Source organism: Microcaecilia unicolor, chromosome 6 (assembly GCF_901765095.1).
Source record: "Microcaecilia unicolor chromosome 6, aMicUni1.1, whole genome shotgun sequence".
In the NCBI taxonomy this organism is placed as follows: Eukaryota; Metazoa; Chordata; class Amphibia; order Gymnophiona; family Siphonopidae; genus Microcaecilia; species Microcaecilia unicolor.
Window position 1 is genome coordinate 269,169,128 of NC_044036.1, and position 27,473 is coordinate 269,196,600.

At 43.6% G+C, this 27,473-nt stretch overlaps 1 protein-coding gene across 1 annotated transcript in view; it reads right to left on the reverse strand.

Annotated features, from left to right (window-relative positions):
* The window catches only part of NR6A1 (nuclear receptor subfamily 6 group A member 1), a 476,601-nt gene that overhangs the window by 357,414 nt on the left and 91,714 nt on the right, over positions 1-27,473 (reverse strand). Inside the window, exon 3 of the mRNA XM_030206196.1 lies at positions 23,278-23,334. Within this exon, the coding sequence (XP_030062056.1) occupies positions 23,278-23,317 (40 nt within the window). The 5' untranslated portion in view covers positions 23,318-23,334. The remainder of the gene's footprint in view (positions 1-23,277; positions 23,335-27,473) is intronic.

Sequence of the window (27,473 nt, forward strand, 5' to 3'; positions counted from 1 at the left end):
TTTTAGCAAGCACTAAAGTGTGTGCACCTACAGTGCAGCTTATTAAGCAGGACTCTAAATTTGCAATAAGCCTACACTCATGGCAGCCACCTCACTTCCTTGTTCTTCAACTGTCGCAATGTGCTCTTCAAATGTGAACTGATCGAGCCCTGCTGCCGCTTCCTGAACGACAGTTAAGCTTGCTTCTCGCAATTTCTTCAAATCTTATTCTATGCTTACCCCTCTTCTACCTCTTTTCTAGAAAATTTGCACTAGTCTATAAGAACCATAAACTTTCTCCAGGTACAAATTGTTATTATGCAGACTATCCAAAACGCCTTCAGCATGGTACAGAATTCAGTTTGGCCCCGCTGTGTGTGGGGGGTTAATCATTTACAACATCACAGCCAACATAAGCCACCCAGATCTAAAAGCAAGACGCAATCAACTACAAATTAAAAGACAGATACGGACTTTTGGTTGTTTAGGGGTCCTTTTAAGGTAGCGCGTGCCAAATTGGCGCTACCGCAGGGGTAATGAAGGCTTTCTGCCACAGTTTCAAAGTTGGTGCACACTGTTTCCAGAGGTAGAAAATATTTGTTCTATTTTCTACCACGGGGGGGGGGGGGGGGGCAGTCCTGGTGGTAATCAGGACGGTGGCCATATTGGCACGTGTTGCATGATTACCGTGTGAGTAGCGCATGAGCCCTTACTGCTAGGTCAATGGGTGACGGTAAGAGCTCAGGACAGGAAATAGCCACACGCTACTTTTAGTTTTAGCGCACAGTCATTTTCTGCCTCAATAAAAAATGCCTTTTTTCCCAGCCGCGGTAAAAAAATGGACCAGTGCGCGACAAAAACTCATGCCCACACTACTGCAGGCCACTTGTAACCATGACTTAGTATTGTTTGTATATCACAGCAATTAAAATATACCATTTGTAAAGTGTTCTGGACTTTGTTTTGTGGGTCCAAGGTGGTGATACAAAACTGTTTATAAATATTATGTTTTGTGGGTCCAAGGTGGTGATACAAAACTGTTTATAAATATTATCATTTGATTTGAGGAGGTCCAACATACTTTGCAGGGCAGAAGGGTAAAATTCACTGTAAAAGATTCAAGCACCATAAAGCAAAAACAGTTTTATTCTGCATTTATTTATTCCTGTTCATTATATTATGCCTCACTACTTCCTTCAGAGATCCCCAGTAGTAAAGACCCAGGTTATTTCCATTATATTCCTGCCAAAAATAAAGGGGGGGGGGAGGGAGGAGTGTGCTGCACCCTGCTAAATGAATTATAGGCATGAACAGACAAACAAAAAAGGAAGTAGAAGAATGGACTGGAGCAGGGGGTAACAGAGTAGGTGGACCACATGCAGAAGCAACAGAAAAGGGGCTGGATTAGGAAGTACAGTAACAGTTCTTTGCTCTGCACAACACAAAACATTTTATGCTGCGTATCCCAGAAATAAGCAGTGGATTTTCCCCAAGTCCATTATAATAGTGGTCTATGGACTGTAGGGAGCCGTCCAAACCATTTTTAAACCCCACTAAGCTAACCGCCTTTACCACATTCTCTGACAGAGAATTCCAGAGTTTAATTACACGTTGAGTGAAGAAAAACTTTATCTGATTCATTTTAAATTTACTACTTTGTAGCTTTATTGCATGCCCCCTAATATTTGGCACCTGCTTCTTACCCTCCCTTCCAGAGGTCCACTTCTGTAAGTAGATAGCTGTTTGTTTTATTATTTATTTCCAGAATTTTCTATACCGCTCTGACTAGCAGAGCAAAGCAGTGTACAGGCTAACATAAAGAAATGAAAGGAATTTCATTAAAATATAGGAGAGTAACACAATCACACAACTCAGAAAGAAAAGACAGAGGTGGGCAAAAAAGATTAAACAAAGGTAGGATAAAAGGGATTGTGTAGTAGGTGCTTATCAATTAGACAAACCCACTTAAAACGTTACTATTATTTTTAACCCTGTTTATTTAAGGGAACTACTGTTTTACTACTGATGCCTGGCTTGAGATCAAACACCATTATATGAAACCCTGCTGATGCACAACTACACCACCGCACCTGTACATTTCTCAGGGGCCCCTTTTACTAAGCTGCCTTTGGCGCTAATGTGCACCTAATACAGTTTAAAATGGCATACCGCGGGACGTGCTCAGGCATCCTGCGGCAAAAGCGCATGATAATCCAGGCGCTAAAAATGTTCTATTTGAGGGGGAAGGGTGTGTCAGGGGGGCAAGAATAGGCATTCCTGCACTAACCAGTTAGCATATGCTAATGAGCTGCACTAACTGGTTAGCAAGAATTACCGTATAAAACCTTGCCTCCTACTAAATGAGTGACAGTAAGCGCTCACTGGCAATTTTTTTTTTTTTTAGTGGCCACATGCTAGTGGCAACATGTTTATTCACTCCTACCCTACCTGAGATAATATTACGGGGCCCTTTTACTAAGCCGTGTAAGCGTCTACACGTGCAAAAATGGAGTTACTGCATGGCTACCACGTAGCTCTTGCAGTAATTTCATTTTTGGCAAACATCCAATCCGGGTGTCTGAAAAATACTTTTTATTTTCGGCCGCATGTACCGGACATGCTCCAAGTGGCATTAAGCGCAAGTAGGTCATTACTGCCCAGTTACCGTGCGAGTCTTTACCACTATTGGCTGGCCTTAAGGTCTCAGACCCAAAATGGGTGTGCGGCAATTTTCATTTTGCCACATGTCCATTTTCGGCAAAAATTGTAAAAAAAGGCTTTTTTTTTTACAGGCCCGCTGAAAAATGGATTGGCGTGTGCCCAAAACCCATGCCTACACTACCGCAAGCCATTTTTCAGCGCGCCTTTGTAAAAGGACCCATTATCTGACCTCATGTGCAACTTTCTTTAAATTAGACACCTTACTTTCTAACTCTTATTCTATATTATTTCTAACTATTCTATATCTATATTGTCCCATCCTTGCTTTACCTTCACTATCAATTAAAATGTTCTATTACGTATTGTGTTGACACTGTAAGCAGTATACTATGCCAAACTTTGTACTGTTATTTGAATATTTTTACTGCTGTAATTGCCTATTGCTCATGTTTGATCTATTCTTACTGTACATCGCCTTGAGTGAATTCCTTCAAAAAGGCGGTAAATAAACCCTAATAAATAAATAGTGTATGGCCATTAATATAGAGAAATAGAAAACTGACTATTTTACGGTTGCGGTAAAAAGAGCCTTAATGTGGGAGGAAAACCTCAAGGGTGCATTAAGACCACTTTCGGACACAGCTTAGCAAAAGGGCCCATTAACGTCTATTTAAGACTTCTTTTTCTTCATACTAGTAAAATTACTCATTAATTCTAAACCCCACTCTGGTAGTGAGCAAAGAAAAAAAAAAACCCTTGTACTATTACCTGAGGGGCCAGCTACATGCTCTTCAGCTAACTGTCTTTGTGTACCAGGGGCACAAGCAGCAGAGACAGAAACTTTGCAGAAATCAAGATACAAGACAAGTATGAAACTGCTGCAACCACTCACTTGCCCTCACTGCTTGGGGACGTGTCATGTGAGGACATGAGAGAGACAGCAATGCCACAAAAAAGAGAGGCAACAGCGCCAAGAAAAACAGATGAGCTGACATCTTGACAAGTCCAGCTTACATTTGTTTGAACTGCTCCTGCAGGCTCTTCCTTCTTAATGAATCCCCAACTGATGTTTTCAGTTTATTACTCATTCTGGAGGAACAGCTAAAGAAGAGTCCTTAGTGAAACTGTACCAGCAAGTTCTACCCGATATACGGATGTTTAATCTTTCGTTTCTCACACTGGCTTGGCTCAAGCCTGAAGAATCACAGATACCCGGGGTCGGTACAGCTAATTATCTTCCAGTAAGTAATCACATCTTGACTGAAAGATCCACTTTCCCTGTCATATATTATATTTATATGGCACACTAACAATGGCAAAGGATCTTACAGAAGCCTTAATCCACAGAATAATGAAATGAAAAGATGGTTCCTGCCTGTTACTTTAAATATATGGACCTCAGCGGAGTCACTCAGGGGTCCTTTCACTAAGCTGTGGTAAAAGGAGGCCTGCGTGTCAGCATGCGTTTTTGCTGGATGCCTAGGCTCCTTTTTACCACAGCAGGTAAATGTCATCTTAGTTGTGGAAAAGAAATGGCTGTGCGGTAAGTGAACTGCTTTCCGCGTGGCCATTTTGGGGGGGGGGGGGGGAGCGGTAAGCACAGGTGCTACAAAAATAGAAATATTTTTATAGCACCAGAAATGGTGCACGTTGGGGGTGCAAGTAGTTCCGGATTGGCGTGCAGCAAGCCTGTTGCCGCGCACCAACCCTTTAGTAAAAGGGCACCTCACTGAACTCACCGTTCAGTTAATAATAAGATGTGTGCCCCTATGCCCCTCTATCATCACCAGTCTCATACATATCCTCTATTTTTTTTAATTTCTTATCTTTTCTATTTTTCTTTTGTATCTTAAATAGATATATTTAGGTTTTTTGTAACCAAATCATATCATATTAGTAGCATAAATCTCATCGTCAACCGAAGGGTGAGTTCAATGTGTGGCTCTGTTGAGGTCCATATATTTAAAGAGGCGGAAACCATCTTTTCATTTCATTATTATGTTTATATGGCAAACAGAGTTGGTTTTTTTCGTCCTTGTGTTACTGACAAAAGCTGCGCTTTTCCAAACCACTAATCTAAAAGTCTATGAACTTTCTCAAAAAAGCATACCTGACTGTAATGTGCCCTAAAAGGCACAAGCAAAATCGAAAGATAAGTAAATGCATGGATGCCATATTCTCAAGTTTCATGTTTATTAAAATTTGATATACTACCTAATACAAAAACCTAAGCAGTTCACAAACTCTAAAATAGACAATAAAATACATAAAAAGTACAGTAAAAAATCAATACAACAACGTAACATTGGAAATATCAGACCTGCTGTATCCCAAGCTCTGTACCCAGGGTCAACATTCAGTCCCAAGAACCCCCAGCCTTAAACTAGTGGAAAGACATCTCCAAATGTAAATAGCCAGGTAAGTCATTCCAAAGCAACATGGCTGAAAAAATTGCCAGCGGACAGCACCAGGAGATAATGCTGGCTAGATCTAAGAGGTCACGCAGAAACAAGGAACAATATATTGTAGGGAAAAAAAAGACAGTTCTTCGGTATAAAAAAAATGATGAGTCAATACCAATACATTAAATGGTATACAATAAACAACTGGTAATATTCTATATTAAAGCAACAAACATATATTCTTAGAAGGTATTTTGCATTGCAAACACAGGTAAAATTCACCAAAATGGAGATTCCACATATATGATGTTAAAAAAAACCTGACACTTTCCTTACAAAGCAGCCAAAGGTGTTGTTATTCACAAAGAAAATGTCCAAATGTGCATGCTTTCTATTTATGTCCTATAAACAAACAGTAATTACTAGGGTTGTACTGAATATTTGTATTTGATTGAATTCAGCCCAATTAGTGCCCTGAATACATTATTCGTATTCGGCTGAAAAGTGATTTCAATTCAAATATAAATAATCCAGGACTCTACTGCCCTAAATCCTACTGAAATAAACACTTGGTATCTGATTTCACGTTGCTTCATTTATTATTTGTTAAGTTAAAGTTCAATGCCTATTATTCTTATTTGGTCGAATCCTTGTTTCAATTTATTACTAAGGTGCGCTGAAAAATGGCCTGCAGTAGTGTAGACGTGTCTTTTGGGTGTGTGCAGAATTATTTTTAGACCATCTACAAAAAAATGCCTTTTTTTTTTCTTTTGCTGAAAACAGACGTGCGGCAAAATGAAAATTGTTGTGCGTCCATTTTGGGTCTGAGACCTTACCGCAAGCCACTGACCTAGCGGTAAGGTCTCACGCGGTAACCGGGAAGTAATGGACTACACGCGTCAAATGCCACTTGACGCGCGTAGCTGCCATGCACCAGGAAATAAAAAAAAATTTTTCAGACAGCATAGCGGACGCATGCCAAAATTGAAATTACCGCAAGGGCCATGCGGTAACCAAGCGGTAACTCCAATTTGGCGCACCTTCACCTAGCTAGAAGTCCTAATGCTTTACTTTTCAAACTATACAGCTCTAAAAAGCAAAATCTTAAACGGTTAATAGTAAAACTGTCAGGTTTCTATTTCCACATAATCTCTACCAGCAGCTGCTTTCTTCACTGGGAGGGTGAAAATGTCACCTCATCAAAAGACACCAGCACTGCACGGGCTTATTAAAGCTATGTTAGCCATGACAGTAAAGACCAGCACTGCTTGAAGTACTTTGAAGGTTCAGGTGACAGGTTGAAGTGCAGGAAGCCAATAGCACAGTTGATTCTTGCAACAATGCAGCCCCCTATATGGAAGGAACTCTTTAAAATAACAGGCAGAAAACAGATCATAAGATTTCTGAAAACATAATGAGAAAATACAAACCCTTTCCCCATGCTATGCATCACAATTGATCAAATTGGTCCACCCTATGTGTTTCCAACGGACTGATGAGACGCAGGTATGCGAAACATATTAGGGACTCTTGTTGCATCACTGAAGGACCATGTTGTCCCAGCAGTAATGCCTGATAATGAACTGGACATTAGAATTATGTTCTCTTTGGGTGCTACATCATACTTGCCATGGCATATCCCTTAAGACAGTACACTCCCCTTTCCCTCAATAATTTAAGGAACTACCAATCACAATGATCAACACATTTCCAGACATTTGTTTTTAAATATTACAGGCAGATTGCACAGATGTCAGGAGAAAAGAACCACTTCATCTGCCCAGTGTGTCCTTTTAAATATCAGTGTAATAAACTATATACTCTGAAATAAATAAACTCTGGAATGCAATGCCTAAAAAGCTCCACTTAACACAAGACTACTTCAGGAAGCAGGTAAAAGCTTGGCTCTTCAACCAGGCCTTTAATGGAAGACGTAATTAACTTGTTAGTCTCATTCACATACACACAAGGAGTGACTCAGGCTGCACATACTACAGCAGGACATGTTTATCCACTTCTACCCTGAGATAATATTTAACCATCTCTCTGACCTCATGCGCAACTTTCTTTAAATCAGTCACCTTACTTTCTAACTCTTCCTACTTTCTTACCCATCTATAAGTTACACCTTTGCCTTACCCTTCATAATCTAATATAATAAAACGCACCCTCAACGTTCTGAGGACAACGTTCTATGAAGCCTTGAAGCCTGAAGCCTTGAAGCCTTGAAGCCTGAAGCCTTGAAGCCATCTGACGTCACTCCCAGGCTGAGGCTGAAGGGTTCGTGGATTCGTGGTGTGAAGCCTTCAAGCCAGCCAGCCGTCTCTGCCCCGCCCTCGCGACAAAACAAACAAATCCGGAAGCAAAACGTCAGGGAAGGAGGCGGCGCTCCCGACGTGTAGCCTTCCCTTCGCTGTGTTCCGCCTTAAAAAGAAGGCGGAACACAGCGAAGGGAAAGCTAGACGTCGGGAGCGCCGCCTCCTTCCCTGACGCTTCGTTGCCGGAAACGCCACGGAGGTAAATTGAAAAAGAAGAAAAAAAAAAACAAAACGATGCATGGATGCGAAGGTGGGGGGGGGGGGGGAGAGAAGAGGGCGGGCCAGGCTGGGATATGGGAGAGAGAGTAGCATGGATCCGAGGGGGGGGGCATGGAAGGGCGAGAGGGGACTTGCTGGAAAAGGATGAATGGAGGCGGCAGGGGACAGAGGAGCATGGATGGGTATGGATTAGGAGGGCAGGGCACAGGGAGAGAGGGGAATTACTGGAAATGGATGAATGGAGGGGGCAGGGGACAGAGGAGCATGGATGGGCATGGATTGGGAGGGCAGGACTCAGGGAGAGAGGGAAATTGCTGGATAGGGATGAATGGAGGGGACAGATGGGCATGGATGGATATGGATTGCAGAGCAGGCCTCAGGCAGAGAGGGGAAATGCTGGATAGGGAAAAATGGAGGGGCCAGGTGACAGATGAGCATGGATGGCCATGGATTGGAAGGGCAGGACTCAGGGAGAGGGGAATTGCTGGATAGGGATGAATGGAGGGGACAGATGGGCATGGATGGATATGGATTGCAGAGCAGGCCTCAGGCAGAGAGGGGAAATGCTGAATAGGGAAAAATGGAGGGGCCAGGTGACAGAGGAGCATGGATGGGCATGGATTGGAAGGGCAGGACTCAGGGAGAGGGGAATTGCTGGATAGGGATGAATGGAGGGGACAGATGGGCATGGATGGATATGGATTGCAGAGCAGGCCTCAGGCAGAGAGAGGAAATGCTGGATAGGGAAAAATGGAGGGGCCAGGTGACAGAGGAGCATGGATGGGCATGGATTGGAAGGGCAGGACTCAGGGAGAGGGGAATTGCTGGATAGGGATGAATGGAGGGGACAGATGGGCATGGATGGATATGGATTGCAGAGCAGGCCTCAGGCAGAGAGGGGAAATGCTGGATAGGGAAAAATGGAGGGGCCAGGTGACAGAGGAGCATGGATGGGCATGGATTGGAAGGGCAGGACTCAGGGAGAGGGGAATTGCTGGATAGGGATGAATGGAGGGGACAGATGGGCATGGATGGATATGGATTGCAGAGCAGGCCTCAGGCAGAGAGGGGAAATGCTGGATAGGGAAAAATGGAGGGGCCAGGTGACAGATGAGCATGGATGGGCATGGATTGGAAGGGCAGGACTCAGGGAGAGGGGAATTGCTGGATAGGGATGAATGGAGGGGACAGATGGGCATGGATGGATATGGATTGCAGAGCAGGCCTCAGGCAGAGAGGGGAAATGCTGGATAGGGAAAAATGGAGGGGCCAGGTGACAGAGGAGCATGGATGGGCATGGATTGGAAGGGCAGGACTCAGGGAGAGGGGAATTGCTGGATAGGGATGAATGGAGGGGACAGATGGGCATGGATGGATATGGATTGCAGGGCAGGCCTCAGGCAGAGAGGGGAAATGCTGGATAGTGATGAATGGAGGGGGCAGGTGACAAACAAACATGGATGGCCATGGATTGGGAGGGCAGGGCTCAGGGACAGAGGGGAATTGCTGGAAAAGGATGAATGGAGGGGGCAGGGGACAGATGGCCATGGATTGGGAGGGCACGGCTCACACTCTCTCTCTCATATACAATGTCTTTCTGACTCTCACTCTCACACACTCTGTCTCACACAGTATCACATTCACTCTCTATGTGCCACACAGTCACTCACACACTCGCTTGGTGTCATACACTCACTCTCACAGAGAATCTGTGTCTCACACACACTCTCTCTCTTGCCCACACACACACACTCTCTCTCACACTGTGTCTCACATACACACTTGCACACACTCTCATTCTCACACACACTCTCTCACAAACACACTCACACCCAGACTCACTCTCTCTCACACACTCACACTTTCACTCTGACTCTCAAACAGTCACTCTCACATACACTCTCCCAAACATACACACTCCAAGGAAAACCTTGCTAGCACCCGTTTCATTTGTGTCAGAAACGGGCCTTTTTTACTAGTCAATTATAATGTTCTATTTCATACTGTGTTGGCATTGTAAGTAGTATACCATGCCATACTTTGTATTGTTATTTGAATATTTTTACTGCTGTGATTGCCTATTACTTCAAAAAGGCAGTAAATGAATCCTAATAAATAAATTAATATGATACCAAACTATATTAACTACAGTCATTTGTTCATATTATAGCCATGCATACAACCAGCAGCCCCTAGGAAGCCCATAAGCTAAATAGTAGGCATAGCAGACAATCAGTTCAACTCATGTCTACATTGCCCTTGGGTCTACAAGCTCAAGCAAAACTTCATGTTCCTAAGTGTTAAAAATACTCTCTATTTAAAGGGTATTCTAAATCAATGACTACAAAATGAGAGAAGGCTTAATTCACCTCTTAGTGAAAGCAATAGAGACATGTTACTATATTTTAAATATAAGAAAACAAGAATGAAACCGGTCTACTAGATCCAATGTGGAACAGAAGAAAGAAGCAGACCTTATGAAGAAAAAACAGTTCATTTATTGGTTGTTCAAAGCTCTCAGGATTTACAAACCAATGCCCGATTGGCCATGTTTCACCTGTACTTCTGTAATTTTTCGCATTTTATTAGCGGATTGCTTCGGAGAGTACATTCTGAGTGTGCAAGCCCACATTGTTCAGGTTTTCATACATTACTGAGAACACTAAACCACTGGTTTGTCCTTTTCAGAGTTGATGTATTTTACTCTCTAGATCTCTACACAATTAAGTCTCCTGACACAGGCCTAGTGGCCAAAACATGGCCCATGTCAAGTCTCATTTTATGGAAAATAAAAGACTTTCTTCCTGCCCATTTGTTCGTCACCCCCACTATGTTTGTTGTGTATCTTAAGTATGAAACACTTAAAATATTAAGGGCTTCTTTGACTAAGCTGCAGTAGTAATTCCCAGTGCGGAAAATGCGATGAAGTCCATTCAATTCCTATGGGCTTAGTAAAAGGAGCCCTAAATTCATGTTCGTTAATTTGGCAAACTGTCTTTCGTAACAAAAGTCTTGAAGTGTTATAAACAGCTAATGAGTGATGATGCCATTAAAAAAAAAAAAAAAGATTCAAACAAGCAATCCTATAGTTAGGACCACACACAGAGGCAGGAACAAATGATACTAAAATACAGATTTAAACCATTGGTCCATTCCAGGATAGAAGCCAGGACTGAGAAGAAAAGGAGACCGGATAATCTCTACTGCTGTCCCAAAAATGACATGCATGAGGCATATTTTCAAAGCACTTAGCCTCCCAAAGTTCCATAGAAACCTATGGAACTTAGCCTCCCAAAGTGCTTTGAAAATATGCCTGTTAGTGTGGGCATGCTCGTAAGCAATTTGTCAACATTACCAAATTTTTTTTTTTTTTTTTTTTGGGGGGGGGGGAGATAACAGGAAACCAGTAGGAAACTAACCATATGGAATCAAGCTAAATTAGGGAAAGCTTGGCAGAACAGTCACGCTTCAAGGGTGATTTAAATTTCTAATAGCTCTGCTCTGCCATATGCCAAAGAGCAGGGTAGAGATAAAGCCAGGCAATAAGTGGACTAAAGCCTTATCCTAGAAAGACCAGGAAGTCAATGATGATTGATTGTGATGATCTGAGGAGGTGAGTGGTAGAGCATGGCATTAGAAAAGAATCAATAAAAAGGAACAAACCAGGAGATAGCAACACCTTGCAAAAGCTCAGGACAAGCTTCACGAACATCGAGCAATCCCTCCACAAATCTGCTAAAACTACAATATATCTGAGGAGCTAATATCTGAATAAGTGATGGCATCTCAGAAAAGAACAGACTGGCAGATAGGCAGGGCATTATTTGGGAGCAGTCAGCAGTGACGCTAGTGAGAAGTCTGTGGGGGAGAGGTAAAGATGGTGTCTCCAGATTCTGATATGGAAGATGATTACACCTCAGGTACTGAGTTCAGCTGCCAAGTGATCCTAATGGCTGTCAGATTAAAAAAAGAAATACAAACAGTACATCAGTATATAACAGAAGCATTGGATGATGGATGGATGTATATGTATGCGTATGGATAGATAGATAGATAGATAGATAGATAGATAGATAGATAGATAGATAGATAGATAGATAGATAGATAGATAGATAGATAGATAGATAGATATTCATGAATTCAAGTCTCTTTTGATTCCTCCTGCACCAACAGCCAAGACTTCTGGGAAAAAGTGGAAGATCGAGATGCAACAATATTCAGGTAAGAGAAATCTTTTAAAGACCACCATATGCAGACTGTGTGGAGATAAGTTGTACTTGTTAATTTCCTATCTTTTAGTATGGCTGTACCATACTGAACTATTGGGGGTTATATCCTCTTGACATCAGATGGAGATAGAGAAACTGATCTTTCCCAGTAACATCATTGGTACAAAGTGGCTGTGCTCAGTGGAAAACTCCAGTATGCCTCTGCCAAACCAGCAAAGGTCCCAGAAATCACATGTACTATCAACCTTTGCAGAAATAATAAATTCCACTTCTTTTTTGCATTAGAATCCGGACCCCCATCCATAAAGGAGAGTACACATACCTCCTGGTTTATATGGAAGGGGGGAGATCACTTTGAGAAGAAAGGCAGGAACAGTGCAGATGGACACTAAATATTTAAGGAGAGAGGGCATGGTCATAGTTTGATTGTTTCATTTTGGGGGCAAAAGATGGGGTGTGGCACATTAATATATCATTTGCATACATATTTATTATGGTTATTAAAAAAAAAAATAAGACAGACTGAATAGGAAGCCAATATATCACAACAGTGAAGAAAGATATATATATTTTTTTTTTTGAATTTTTAAATGAAAATTTGCCAACAATGCGAAACTTCTCTCATTATGCCCCCTCACATTCACATGAATTAGCAAGGGGACTTTCTCTGCCCCCCTTCCCTAGGCTTGACACCAACACCTTTGCCTTTTTTCATTCTCCAAAGCCCAGGTCTTTCTCCCTTCCTCTGTACTTACCTATCATTTCCCTCCTCCCCCCAATGTGGACCTTAGAAATACAAATGCAGTATAGGGGAGGCAAAATGGCTGACAGTGATAGCAAGCAGTTTCATACCTTCAAGAGAAATGTCTTCAGATGGGTTAGTTCTGTGTATTACAGACCCTCCCCTCATAAAAATAGGAAACCACAAAAAAACAAGCAGAAATACTGAAATGGAGACCCCCTTCTACTCTACCAAAGAAAACTAGACTTTATGAGAAGTTCAAGTCTGGAATTTTCTCCTCTACTCTGCTAATACACAAAAATTGATAAGATATACATTTCTCAAAATGGACACATTCCAATCTCCCTCCTGGACTCCAAAATAGTCCCCTCACCTCCTAACCCCAGCCTGCGGGAATCAAAGTGTCTCTTCTCCTCCTGAAATGATTCCCCCTCCCCAACCCCACTGAGGTCTAGGTAGGTCCCCCTAAGCTCCCTCGATCCTGTCCCTTGTAGCTGGCCTCTGCAAATGGCTGTCACGAGACTGACAGTACTACACATGTACCACCACATGGGGCAGGAGTGAGGGGGCTTTGATCTTGCCCCCGATGATCCCACTAGGATCACTAGGAATACAGGTACAGCCAGGAGGGCCTACCTAAACCTTGAGGGGTTGGGGTGGGGTGACTTTGATTCTCACGGGTTGGTGTAGAAGGGAGGGGGCTATTTTGGAGGCCAGAAGGGGGACTGGAGGAAGCATTCAAGTTAAAAAGAAACAGTTCTATAGGTCGTGGCCAATATTCAGCTGGGGCCTGTATAACTATATTATGCAGGCTCCGATTGAATACTGGCCAGAACCTCCATAGGCTCTATCAACTAACCCCATCAAATTTAGCCACCAGTTTTCAGTGTTGGTGCCCAGATATGGTCTGGCACTGAATACTGGGGGCTAATCTAACCAGTGACAGTATGCATTTTAGAAAACTGCTGACCGCCACCAGCTATCAGCCGGCCAAAATTTTAGCTAGGAAACAGGAGAAGGCTGCCAGCTGAACCTTATGCAACTGAACACCAGCTGCAGAAGCCCGAGGAACTCGGCAATCTGTGCCTTCCAAGAAAAAAGTGAACATTGATTGCACTGGCACTCAAAAACTTTCCAAACCTGGAACTAAGCCAGGAAAAGGAGAAATTAGATCTTACCTTCTAATTTGCTTTCCTTTAGTCCCTCCGGATCGGCCCAGGGTTGGACTGATGGGTTGTGCACACCTTCCAGCAGGTGGAGACTGAGAATCTTCTGACTCTAGAGAGCTAATAAGAGCCCTGGCCATGTGACCCTAGCCTCTGTATTTTCTCAGTCTCCAGCAGGCGGTAGAAGGTGAGCCCATTAGTCTCTCTCTTTCTCTACTTAAAAAAATAAATAAAAATTTCCCTTCTGTGCCTGGGGAATCCAGTATAGAGGCTAGGAAGAGAGCAATTTTTTTTTTCCTCTCCAACCTCTGTGGTCCTAAACTCGGGGGTCCCAGGTCCCTCCCCCACCTCCTCCCCATCTCCATTTGGTGCAGGGAAGAGCTAACCCTTTCGGAGGAAAGGTGTTTAGCCGTTGGGAGAGGCAGCCACTTTCTTGTTTGATTGAAAAAAAAAAAAACAGTTTGTTACCTTTCCTCTCCCCCAGGCACAAACAAGCAAGCAACCAAGCCAGGAAAATGGAAGACTTGATGGACTTGAGTATGGTGAAAATCACTGCAGACAAAAAAACTTTTCCTTGATAATTGCTGCCCCTTAAGGACAAGCCAGAAGGGATCCAGATTCTTCATTTCTATTGGACCTTTCTTGAGCAGGAAAAAAACAAATGCATGTACCACAGTCTCAGTGGCTAATCTGGAGCCAGCAGAAGGATCAGAAAGAGATGCCACACTATCTTGTGCAGTACCTGCCTATCCATGAGATCAAAGACTGGATGTCCCAACCATGCAGGAAGAGCTGAAAGGCTGCTGGCCACCAGCTCCTACTCCCCCAGATCCAGCATAGATCAACTGAGAAAGTTCATCTGGACATCATTCTAGCTGGCTATATGGACTGCTGACAAAGCCAACTGATTAGCTTCTTTCTAGCAATAAAGGGCCATAACTTCCAGGGCCACTGCCTGACTCCTGGTCTCCCTGATTGTTGATATAGGCCACCACCATCGCACTGACTGCTATCATAGGAACGCTCTTCTCCATATCAGGGGGAGAAACCCCACCAGTGCTAACTTCACTGCCCGGACTCAGTTGATAGACCAAGAGGCCTCCAAAGAGGAGCAACAACCATGCACTACTCTGCTCAAGCAGTGAGTTCCCCAAGGAGACTTGCTTCATTGGTCACAACTACCCAGTTGGGCAGATCCAGCAGAACTCTCAGCAGGAGATAAGGACTATCCCACCAGCCCAGACTGTGACACACTTTGGGAGGGAGCAATAGATGGTGGCCAAATCCTGGCAGACCAGAGCCCATCAAGTGAATAGGGTCAATTAAAGATGGCACATTTAAGCCTGAGCCCAGAGTACCACTTCCAGTGTAACTAGCAAAGAGCCCAAAAGCTGGAGATCAACCAGGGAGGAATGAACCCAAATGATCTAGCGGCACATGTGAGCTGCCAAGACCAACACTGCCTTGGAGAGAGTGCGAGGGGCAATTGACAGACTAAAGGGAAGGGCTTGGAACTAAAGGTGATGCCCTAGCACACAATGCCGCTGACTGACTAACACTTTTATCACTGAGCCACAGGGCAACATCATGAAGGCATCTGGCACAGCAAGAGCCAATTCCACTGGTCTCAGGAGATACAAGCACACTCGTGATCAAACAGAGACAATCTGCCCCCTTTCTGAGCCACAAAGGGGGTCCAGCACACCCTAATTAGACCTCTGGCCAAGGCCCAGTGTCACCAGATTTTTTGGGGCCATGGAAGGATCCCAGCCTTGAAGTACCTGCTAGGTCCAGGAGCCCAGCCAGACTGATACTTGTTCAAATGGAATTGACCTACCAATGAGAGTGGCCCTTCTGGCACAGTTCAGGAAGCCAAAGAGAACAGGGCCTCTCCCATGTCCTTAATCAGCCTCTCCAGATCCTCTCCAGAGAGTAAGCGCCCCCTAAATGGCTGTGTTCAGAAGAAAGTTCCAGTATGCCTTTGCCAAACCAGCAAAGGTCCCAGAAATCACAGCCATGCACTATCAACCACTGCAAAATAATAAATTCCATTTCTTTCTGGCAGTACAATCTGAACCCCATATCCATAAAAGAGAACAGACATACCTCCTAGTTTATTTAGAAGGGGGGAGATCACCTTGAGAAGAAAGGAAGGAACAGTGCGGATGGACACCAAATTTTTAAGGAGAGAGGGCATGGTCATTGTTTGAGTGTTTCATTGGGGGGGGGGGGGGAAAGATGGGGTGTGGCATATTAGCATATCATTTGCATATATACATCGCATATATATTCATTATATTTATTCGAAAAAATGTTTTAAAAAAAAAGACAGACTGAATAGAAAGCCAGTATACCTTATGAAGTGCAGCTGACTCTTGAGGCTACATCCACTGTCCAACAGTGTAGCCAGAGCCTTCTCCAGCCTATCACAGTAGAGGCCACTGAGTAAAAGGTAATGTGTACCAGATCATACAAAACATCGACCAGAAAGTCCTCCCTCGACACCACACAGGTCACCTCGGGGGACTCTGGCAATTGTTGCAACCAGCACAAGACTCTTGCCATATACCAACCACAAGTGGTGGACTGTATGCCTTCAGAACCTAAAGAAAAGCCCATCTTAAACTGCTGCTCTACCTTTTCCTCGTGAGCACCCCCCCCCCCACACACACACACACACACACACAAAGTATGGTAGTCTTCTTGGTAACTGTTGTGACAAGGGCATCCACTTTAGAGTATTTCCAGTACCTATCCACTTCCTTTGGAGTGAAAGGATGAAAGGAAATAACCTGTCCAAAACCTTGAATCCACAGAGAGCCCCATCTGAGGTCTCCCTCTCCACCAGCATTACGTGGGTCATGTCACCCTCCCTTTTTTTCATGCATCATGAGCCTAATCCGGCCTTAAGGCACTCTGGGAAGCTTCATTGTGTAGTGGATCAGAGCCAGCTCAGCAGCCTGTTCCCAACTATTGCCCACCCCCCTCAGGCTGGGAAGGAATGGGGATGAGAGAGGAGCTCTGATATGCATGTGACATCACCTGCTGAAATATTATTTCAGTGGAGAACTAGAGCTGCATGGCTCTGTCATGCCTGAGGGAGATATATAGTTTTTATGAACTTTCCTAATTCTCTAACAGAGAGAGAGAGGTAAAGAACCCAGCATGTTAACACCAATACTTAACTAAGTCTAATGGTCTTGATTTATCATCTACTTCTAATTATAGGCCAACTGCAGGAATTTCTTTTCTTACCAAACTTAACACTTGTAAGTAAACAGCTTGCTAGTTATCTAGATAGATTTCCATGTTTACACTCTACTCAGCTTGGATTTCAATCTCAGCACAATACCGAAACATTACTGATACCTCTTGCTACAAAGATTAAAAATGCTTTTGGTCTTGGTAACCAAACTATTGGAGCCTTTGATTCAGTGGACCATCAATTGCTATTGAACAAGTTAAGCAAGACTGGGCTAACCGGTTCTGTGCTGGTTTAAAGAATTTCTGTCCAACTGATCATATTGCGTTCAAAAGAACAGGATGTTTTTTTTAAAGCAGGTGGTCGAAATATGGAGTTTAACGCTGTAACATTTTTATGAGCTCAACTGGTTCCATTAAATTATGCTGATATTTTTTATAGCTGTTTCAATTCATGCTGCTATCAATGATACATTTGATACGATTTCTTCTTGCATGAATAAACTTCAAAGCTGGATTATTAATAATTTACTTAAAGTCAATGTTGCCAAAACTAAAATATTATGGTTCGGAGGTCCGAATAGTCAGGTACCTTCTGTAATTCCTCTATCATCAGGAATTTCTTTACCTGTGGAGGATAGTTCTAAAGTCTTGGGTATTATTCTTGATTAGTCCCTTTCATTTGAACTTAAAGTTGATCATGTATGGGGAAAAAAAACTTTTTTTTCCAAACAAGGCAACTTCGGCTGATTTAGTCATATTTTCATGAATCTGATTTTTTTTTAATCTGGTCCAGATGCTGATATTAGTGCACTTGGACTACTGTAATTCTCTCTACATTGGTTTAAATGCTATTTCGATGAGAAAATTATAGCTTATTCATAATACTGCAGCTTGCAGATGACTAAGTTTGAGGGTGTTTCTAAGCAGTTACAGCATTTACATTGGCTTTCCTTGAAAACACGTATTTTATTTCATATTTTATAAGGTAATGCTCCTGTTCCAGTTATTTTCTCAACTTTCTTTTTGTTGGCCATTTCATCTTTGAAATCAACTATTACTTAGATATCCAGTTATTAGCTGTGTTCTTTATAAGTGCATATTTAACTCTGTTTATTTTTCAGGCAGTTGTCATTTGGAATGCTGTACCAGATTCTATTAGACAGATTTCAAACTGATTTTAGCATTTTTTTTCTTTTATATAGTTGTGAATAGTATTTATTTTTTTTAATGTATCTTGTAATTCCTTGAATTTTGTGTCAGGTTTTTTTTTCTGTAAATCACTTAGGGGGCCCTTTTACTAAGGTGCGCTGAAAAATGGGCTGCGCTAGTGTAGGCGCATGTTTTGGGTGTACACAGATCCATTTTTCAGCATGCCTGTAAAAAAGGCCTAAAAAAATGTTGCCAAAAATGGACGTACGGCAAAATAAAAATTGGTGTGCGTCCATTTTGAGTCCAAGACCTTACTGCCAGCCATTGACTTAGCGGTAAGGTCTCAAGTGGTAACCATGCGGTAATTGTCTACACGCACAGAATAACGATTACCGCCTGGTTTCTGCCTCAAGCCAGAAAATAAAAATGATTTTCCGGTGCGAGTAGCAGACATGCATCAAAAATGAAATTACCACAAGGGCTACGCGGTAGCCAAGCAGTAACTTAAAACTGACGTACACTGGGCGCACATAGGCGCTTAAGCGGCTTAGTAAAAGGGCCCCATAGGGCCTGTTTTAAGGATTTAGTGACTTTCTATTAGATTAGATTTTTTTTAAACACGAAGCGCTAATAAAATAGTTAAAGAAATAAGTCCCTTAAAGTGAAGTGCCAGGTCTAACTCCTCGTACACTGCACAAGCCACAGCTCAATTTGGGGAACTTCTCCAGCCTTGCTTTTAGCTGGGTACTAAGTGAGGAGTCTGAGTTATGCCCCCATAGAAGTCTCCAGACGTTCATCACCTCCACTGAGAAATGTATCCAGAAATGTGCCATGAAAATTACCTCAGGTGTATGGGCTGAACCAGGGGCGTAGCCAGACCTCGGCAGGAGGGGGGTCCAGAGACCGAGGTGGAGGGCACAGTTTAGCCCACCTCCCCCAGCCGCTGACCCCTCCCTGCCACTTTGGATTCCCCCTGCCGCCGACCCTCCATACACATACCGCCGCCGCAGGTACCTTTGCTAGTGGGGGTCCCCAACCCCTGCCAGCCGAGGTCTTCTTCAGCGTTGGTCGACTCCAGCGCCTTCGCTGATGATCTGTTTCTGACTCCTGACATCCTGCGTGTACGTCCTGTATATAGCCCCGTGCAGGACGTGCATGCAGGACATCAGGAGTCAGAAACAGATCATCAGCGAAGGTGCTGGAGTCGACCGGCGCTGAAGAAGGACTTTGGCTGGTGGGGGCTGGGGACCCCACCAGCAAAGGTACCTGACTGCGGTGGGAGGGGGGGGTCCAAATTGATGGGGGAGGGGCGGTGGCGGGGTCAAAAGTAGAGGGGGCCAGGACTTAATCTGTGGGGGCCCATGCCTCCCACCTAGCTACGCCCCTGGGCTGAACTGGCAGGAAAAACCAGTGCTTTGGCCTAATAGCTTCTGAACAATCACTGCAGAGTTCTTCTGTCTTGAGGTGAGAAAGCAACTTCCCATCCAATTATTTTAACATCTTTCAGAGAAAAGGAATAAAACAGGGAAGCCATCCCAAAGCCCATGCAGACAGCCTGCTGACATATCCAGCCACATGGCCACAGCACAGAGGCCTGCAGGACTTGGAATCCCCAGCAATCTTGGCTTTCCCCATCTAGCTCCACAGGGTGTGCTGTGTATCTTTCTTTTTGGGGGGGGGGGTCTTTTTTTTTTAAGGCTACTTAAGCTGCAGCCTTTTTCTTTCTTTTCTTTACAAAAAGGGAGTAAAACTAAACCAGGAAAAAAAAAAGTCAATATATATTTTTTTTTGCCTGGGAGCTGCAGGGGAGCCTCAGGGGAAACACAACAAAGGAATGCAAGGGAAGGAGAAAGGATGGGGACCAGCACCCCCTGCAGCAGGGTCCCATGGGGCTGAGCCATAGGCCTTAAATGAATGCCCACAGGTGACGACTGGGGGTAATGTAGCCAAGCTCTTTGCTTGACCAGGTCCGGTCCATGGATCCAGGAACCAGGCAGTTAGGCTTGACCAAGCTGTGCAGCACCTGCTGCACTACTGAGAGCTAGGCCAGGGACCAAGTGCATCAGCCTGAACAAATCAATCATCTGCTGGAGGTAGAGAAATACAGTCCCCCTTTTGTACTAATATCACTAGAAAAGATCAGTTTCTCTACCTCCATATGTTAGTAGGGGGGGGGGAGGTGGATTAGAGCCAGTAGTTCTGGATGGTACAGTCACAAAGCTAAGGAACAGAGACATAGCTAAACACATTCGTGGCCTGAAGTCAACACATAGAATTGTGCAATAAGAAGGAGCTGCAGCGAACCAGCGAAGTTAGAGTAGCGAACTTGGAGCCGACAGGCGCGCGCCACAGCACCCCCCCCCCCCCCACACACACAGCGGCGTGCACCCGGGTTGTGTCATTTCGCGGGGGGGGGGGGCTGCACTGGGGGGTGGGGGCGCATCAGCGATCCACGCCGGGTGTCATGGAGGCTAGGAATGCCACTGACGATGTGACCTAGTGATAAAAATTTAAGTTGGAATGTATGCTGGTCGCTTGTATTTTCAAAAAACTTGAAAATGTCATCCTTTAAGGTATACTTTGTAATGCATATTTGAATATCAGCAAGAAAAAGTAATGTGGGAAAGATGAACAGATAAGAACTATAATTACTTTGAGACAGCTGGGGAGGGGGGTGGAGAAAGGGAGGAGACCATCCAGGAGTGAACTGTCAGCTTTGATATACAACTTGACTTACTCATTAAATATAAGCATAGCAATGGAGCTGAAGTACAGCTGAATTAAATATGGAGAAACTGAAAGAATTCTGAGAAACTGAGATGGATGGATAAATTTTAAAAGAAAATGAACACCACACCAAAGAAGGCACAGATTGCTAACAAGATTTGAGGAAGACAGAGTGCAGGACTGTACATAATGGGCAGGAGAAACAGCTGGAGGACAGAAGAATTCTCTGCAACAAAAACCATAACTCTAGCCAGATGTATTTCCAGTGAAGGTACCACTGAGGCAGCAGGGGTATGGGGAAACTGGTTAGATATGGCAGGAATGAAAGCAAAACAGAATTAAGGCTGTACCACCCTGCCTGTGCCCCGAAACCCAAAAGCAGCCTGAAGATCAAGAGCTGGAGTTTTTTTTTTTTAAAGGGAAAGAGAAATAGGACTTGATATACCGCCTTTCTGTGGTTTTTGCAACTACATTCAAAGCAGTTTACATAGTATATTCAGGTACTTATTTGTACCAGTGGCAATGGAGGGTTAAGTGACTTGCCCAGAGTCACAAGGAGCTGCAGTGGGAATCGAACTCAGTTCCCCAGGATCAAAGTGCACTGCACTAACCACTAGGCTACTCCTCCAAATCCAAAGAAGCCAAAGAGACTGGGGCCCCAGTAGTCACTGAAAAGATGAAAATTAAAAAAAACATTTTCCACAAAAATAAAAAGAAAGGATAATCAGATACATGTTGGAGATTTGGCATTTTACTCTGAGGACATGTTGCCACCTAGTGGATGATGACATATTAAGCAAAGTAGTAAACTGCATGGAGTGACATTAAACTTTCACCACTAGAGGCTTCAAGCTCTAGTAAATGTATGTGTGTGTGTGTACATACATACATACATACATAGTTAACATATCTTTCTTTACACAGCAAAAACAAGGCATGGTATGGATCTCCAAAGTCATGTGAATGGGAGAGAGCAAGAAAGATACCAATTGCCTACATGGCACAAAAGCATTGTCACGTCTTCTCATTTCACAAGTGTTTGAAAAATCAGTTTTAAAAACAGACAAAAAAAAAACCCCTGAAGGCATAAGCCTGTCTCTGGTGGCCCAAAACATGTTTTGCTACTCTTGTTATGAGTTATTCAGTTCTGTATATCGCTTCTTAAGTTTTGTTTTTTAATACTGCCTGGCTATAGATGATCACGGCAGTTTACAATTACAAATTATTTAAAACAGAAGAGAATTCCACAGGTTATAGTAAAGACTTATATCATACATAAATGTTACAGTTAAAAGTAGCTAAAATAAATCAACATATCCTGCAAATAAAGTGTTTACTTCTCCCCTCTCTCCAGATACGTCAGGTAGCCCAAATTCTTCAACAAAAATGAATGTTTTTAATTTTGTCAAAGATTCTAATTCATGGATATCAGCCAGTAGTTGATTCCAGAGACTGGATGCTAACCAAAAAAAAAAAAATGTTAACTTCTAAAACAGCACCACCTTCAAGCATTATTTTGCCACAAGAAATACTAACACAATACTGACACTCCTAATATCAAGGTTAAGAATGTGGAATGGACCTTACTGTGAAACCTAAATGTGTTAACTAGGGATGGGCAGCCAAAAACGTTTCCTCTCGTTTTTTTCCAGATTTTTTTCTTCTTTCAGGAATGAATGTTGTCAAGAACGTGTAAAGGAGAGCGCACTCTACATAACAAGCGTGCTTTCCCTCGAATTTTATATAGCATGTCTAGAGATCCACACTGAAATCCATGTGTATTCTGTAACAAAGCGTGTAACTTAATTGGCTTAGCAAGCCAATCAGCATTAATAGCACTTAACAAGCAATAATGAGAACTAATTGGCAACAGAATTTGCACGCACAACTCCCTAAGCAAATTCTGTAATGCACTGCACCTAAATTTTAATGCACATTGGTAGAAAGGGGCATGGTTATGGGTGAGGAAATGGGCATTTTGGGGGCGTTTCTAAATTTACACGCATTATAGAATATGGTCCTCTGCGCCTAAATCTATGCACTGGGATTTACATCAAATTTTCATTGGTGTAAATGGAGGTGTGTAGGTTTAGGCGCTAGGATATCAACTAAGTATATTCTATATACTGCACCTAAATCTAGGTGCTGCTTATAGAATACGCTTAGGCGGAAATATTTTCCACGCAGGTTTTCTAGGCGCCATATATAGAATCTGGCCCTTTATGTGCAATGGTTCATGCCTGCATGATTAGTTAGTTCATGCAGAAACCATTGAGAATGAGTGCACCCTCACTGCGTATACTGCATAATCAAGAAAAATGTGCACTATTACTGGCAAATTACATCTTGGTGCAATTGACAACCCATCCCTAGTAACGATTTTAGTCTCAAGCCTCTGAAGCAGAAGTGCATATGAACATTCAAAGTTAAAAAAAAAAAAAAAAGTTGAGTCTGGCCTCGAAAGGCAGCTTTTTACTTACTGCCCTCTGAATTCATCGGCAGAACCCCAGGCCAATTCATCTCTTGTAGGTCTGTAACTAACAAAAGAGAAAATAAAATGGAAACAGACTTTAGTCACCAAACTAAATACTGGCACAACCTCAAATCACCACATACCTTTCCCATATCAGGCTATCAAGTACAGTAGAAGTCCAAAAATCCAACCGGTTCAGTACAGAGTTTAAGGCAGCCCTCCATACTTTTTCTTCATTCCCAGCCCTTCACTCTCCCAAAGCCCCAAGACTCCCACCCTCATGGCTACACCTCCCTCCCCTGCACAGTCCAGCATCTTTCCCCCCATTCGCTTCCCTACCCACCTGCTCTCTCTCTATCTAACCTGTCCTGAAGTCTTCGCAGTGAAGCCTTACTCACTGGCTGCCTCCAGTATGCACCAGGTCATTTCCCTCTGACCCTATCACTTCTTCCAAAGACAGGAAGTTGCATCAAAAGGGGCAGGATGGGTAAGGGACTGCCACTGGCACTGTAAACATTTCAGGACAGGTTAGAGAGAGAGAGCGCAAGCGGGCAGGGCCAGGAGGGGAAAGACGCCAGACAATGCAAGGAGGGAAGAAAGGGGGGAGGCGTAGCCATAGGGGGCCCTTGGGGGCCTGAAAAAGTGAGTGAAGGGCTGGGAGAATACGAAGCTGTACTGTGTTGGACAGGAAGAGGGGGGAGTCCGGATTCTCAGGTGGTTGGCAAGCAAATTTAAAGGGTCAGATTATCAGGTGGTCCGGATTTCCAGCATCCGTATTTCTGGACTTCTACTGTATGTCTTTATCCAATAAAGAATATGTAATCTTCAACCCTTAAACCATACCCCATGCTTTCTTGTTTTGTGTGTGTGTGGTTTTTTTCATGGACATTTATAATTTTACCAGGTAAAAGACCAGATATAAAACAATTGCCCACACAAGGCTTTGAACCCATCAAGGTTATATAAACCTATTACAATATCAAGTGTAGTATAAGACTAAAATTCTGCCCCAAATCCTGTCTGTTCATGTCTTCAGTGCCAATTTTGTTACCAGTACAGCCAATGCAGCCCATACTATTTTTTCAGAGAAAACCAAAAAGATGGGAGGAGGGGGCTATCGGATGTTTAATTGAGAAAGCAAGGTGAATAAATATCTGATTGGAATGAAAGTGCTTGCTTCCTGAGTGCAGGATCTGCATAATGCATTCTTAAAAACAGGGATTATGGGTAAACTCTGGGTTTATACTCTGTTAGAGCTCTCTGAGATGCCTTCATTTCAAGTTTCATAACGCCTTAAGGAGGAAGTTTAACAACAAATAAACAGGGTTCCCAAAATTCCACTGGTGACCATATGCCCATTTGGCAGGTAATTTACTGCATTTTTTAGCTGCTCTAAAGATATTTTAAAGAGAAAAAATTAGAGTCAGCATATATCATGACTGAGAAACTCCCACAAAATGTTTACATCAGAATGACAAAAAAAAACCAGCCTCATTAGCAATGGACTACAAGCATATACTTTAACTAGACATCGAAAGCCTCTGAAAATTGTTATTTTGTATCCATTGGATAAAAGCACTTGAAAAATAGTTAATCAGCTTCCAAGCTGAGCTATCTGCATCGAGTAGGGGGTGTGTGCCAGAGGACCCAAAGCTAGAACAATATTACTAGGACTTCATGACATTACAGAAGAGCCAATCGCTCATGCTGGAGTACAGACATGGCTGGTTGAGAATTTGCATAGAGCTGCTCATCCTTGGCACCCATGTGCAGGACTGCCAGGGCCTGGGACTATTAATGGGAGAGATTTCACACTATAAGTACATAAGTATTGCCATACTGGGAAAGACCAAAAGTCCATCAAGCCCAGCATCCTGTTTCCAACAGTGGCCAATCCAGGTCACAAATACCTGGTGAGATCCCCCCAAAAAGTACAAAACATTTTATGTTGCTTATCCCAGAAATATTTTCCCCAAGTCCAATTTAATAATGGTCTATGGACTTTTCCTTTAGGAAGCCGTCCAAACCTTTTTAGAACTCCGCTAAGTTAACCGCCTTTACCACATTTTCTGGCAACGAATTCCAGAGTTTAATTACACGTTGAGTGAAGAAACATTTTCTCCAATTCATTTTAAATTTTCTACTTTGTAGCTTTATCGCATGCCCCCTAGTACTAGTATTTTTGGAAAACGTAAACAGACCCTTCACGTCTACCCGTTCCACTCCACTCATTATTTTATAGACCTCTATCATATCTCCCCTCAGCTGTCTTTTCTCCAAGCTGAAGAGCCCTAGCCGCTTTAGCCTTTCCTCATAGGGAAGTCGTCCCATCCCCTTTATCATTTTCGTCGCCCTTCTCTGCACCTTTTCTAATTCCACTATATCTTTTTTGAGATGCGGCGATCAGAATTGAACACAATATTTGAGGTGCGGTCGCACCATGGAGCAATATAAAGGCATTATAACGTACTCATTTTTGTTTTCCATTCTTTTACTAATAATACCTAACATTCTATTTGCTTTCTTAGCCGCCACAGCACACTGAGCAGAAGGTTTCAACGTATCGTCAACGACAACACCTAGATCCCTTCCTTGGTCGGTGACTCCTAATGTGGAACCTTGCTTGACTTAGCTATAATTCGGAGTGATGAAAGAGGTCAATGTAAGGATCAGAGCTCCAGTGATCTCCTGAACCGCTAGGCTACTCCTCCATTCCGTTCACAATTGATGCTGATAAAGCCTTTGAAAGGCTTCACTGGAATTATTGGCGAAAACAGTTTTACACAACTACCTCTAATTCCAATTTTAGCTAACATGGGTAAAACATCTGTACAAATTCCCTAACGAAAGCATCCAAGAAGGGACTCTTGAAACTCTTGAATGTTTTATTTAAATACTAGTAAAAAAAGGCCCGTTTCTGAAACCAATGAAACGGGCGCTAGCATGTGGTTTTTTTTTTGTTTTTTTTGTGTGTGTGTGTATGTGTCCCAGAGTTATTTTGTGTGTGTGTGGGTGTGTGTGTGAGTGTGTGAGCAGGTTGTTGATGTGTGTCTTTTTTTTTGTTGTTTTGTTTTTTGCTTGGGAGGTTGGGGGATGTGCTGTGCTGTGCTGGCAAAGTGGGATGGATTGGTGTGTGGCTTTGAGGGTGTATTTCTGTTGTATTGTGTGTGTGTGGTTTTGTCTGTCAAGGAGGTTTGTGGAGGGGGGTCTTTCTGTTGGTGAAATGTAAATGTGGTTGTAGGGGGGTCAGCCTTTGCTGAGTGGTGGATTGTTTTCCAGGGTTTTTTTTTGTGTTGTGCTGAGGCAGCAGTGTTGTTTTAGATGGGCGGAAGGTAGAGGAGCACGTTCTTGGTCTGTCGATACTTTTTTGCCGTTTCAGGGCTGCTGTAGGGGAACGCTGGAAGAGAAATATGCTGTGGGAAGCAGCGCCGTCTTTTTCCGTTGGGCTGGGGTTCTGGGCATCCTGGAGGTGGGAGACGGCTTGCCTGAGGACGGGGATGGTTGTTTTAAGTTGGCGGAAGGGAGAGGAGCACGGTCTCGGGACATCGGGGGGTGATCCGGTATGTTCGGTCCATTTCAGGCCGGCTGCAGGGGAATGCTAGAACATTTATGCGCTGCGGGAAGAAGCGCCGTCTTTTTCCGGGTGCTCGGGGAATCCCCGAGGTGGGAGACGGCTTGCCTGAGGCTAGGGATGGTTGGGCACGGCCGCTTCGGCAAAAGGGGAAGAGGAAGGGGGTGGGGAGTTACCTGCAGCCGCGTGAGAAACCGGGTATTCTTTGTTTGTTTTGTATTATTAGTTTGCATTTCTGTTGAAGAAAAAGTGGATGCCTTTTGAATGATGGAGGTAGTGCGTCGGTGTGCGGTTGTTTCGTTAGTTTAGCAGCCAGTCTCCAGCGATTCCTAGGCAGGGAAGGAGTAGGGAAACACGCTCCGCATGTTTCCCTACTCCTCCCCCTTCCTTGGTCGCTGTTTGCTGCTGGCTGGGTCGCGGGTAATCCTTCCAGCTGGGCCGCAGCTTGTCCTGTTTGCCCACGTCCCAGATGGTGAGGGGCACGCTGTTCTCCGGCTCCACGTCAAGCGAACCCAAATATAGTCTGTGCTATAGGCCCTCCGGCACTCTTCAGTACCGGCATTAGGCATTTTAAAATTTCCCCCCCCCCCCCCTGTCTATTTTTGCACATACTCACAGCAGGAATATTCTTC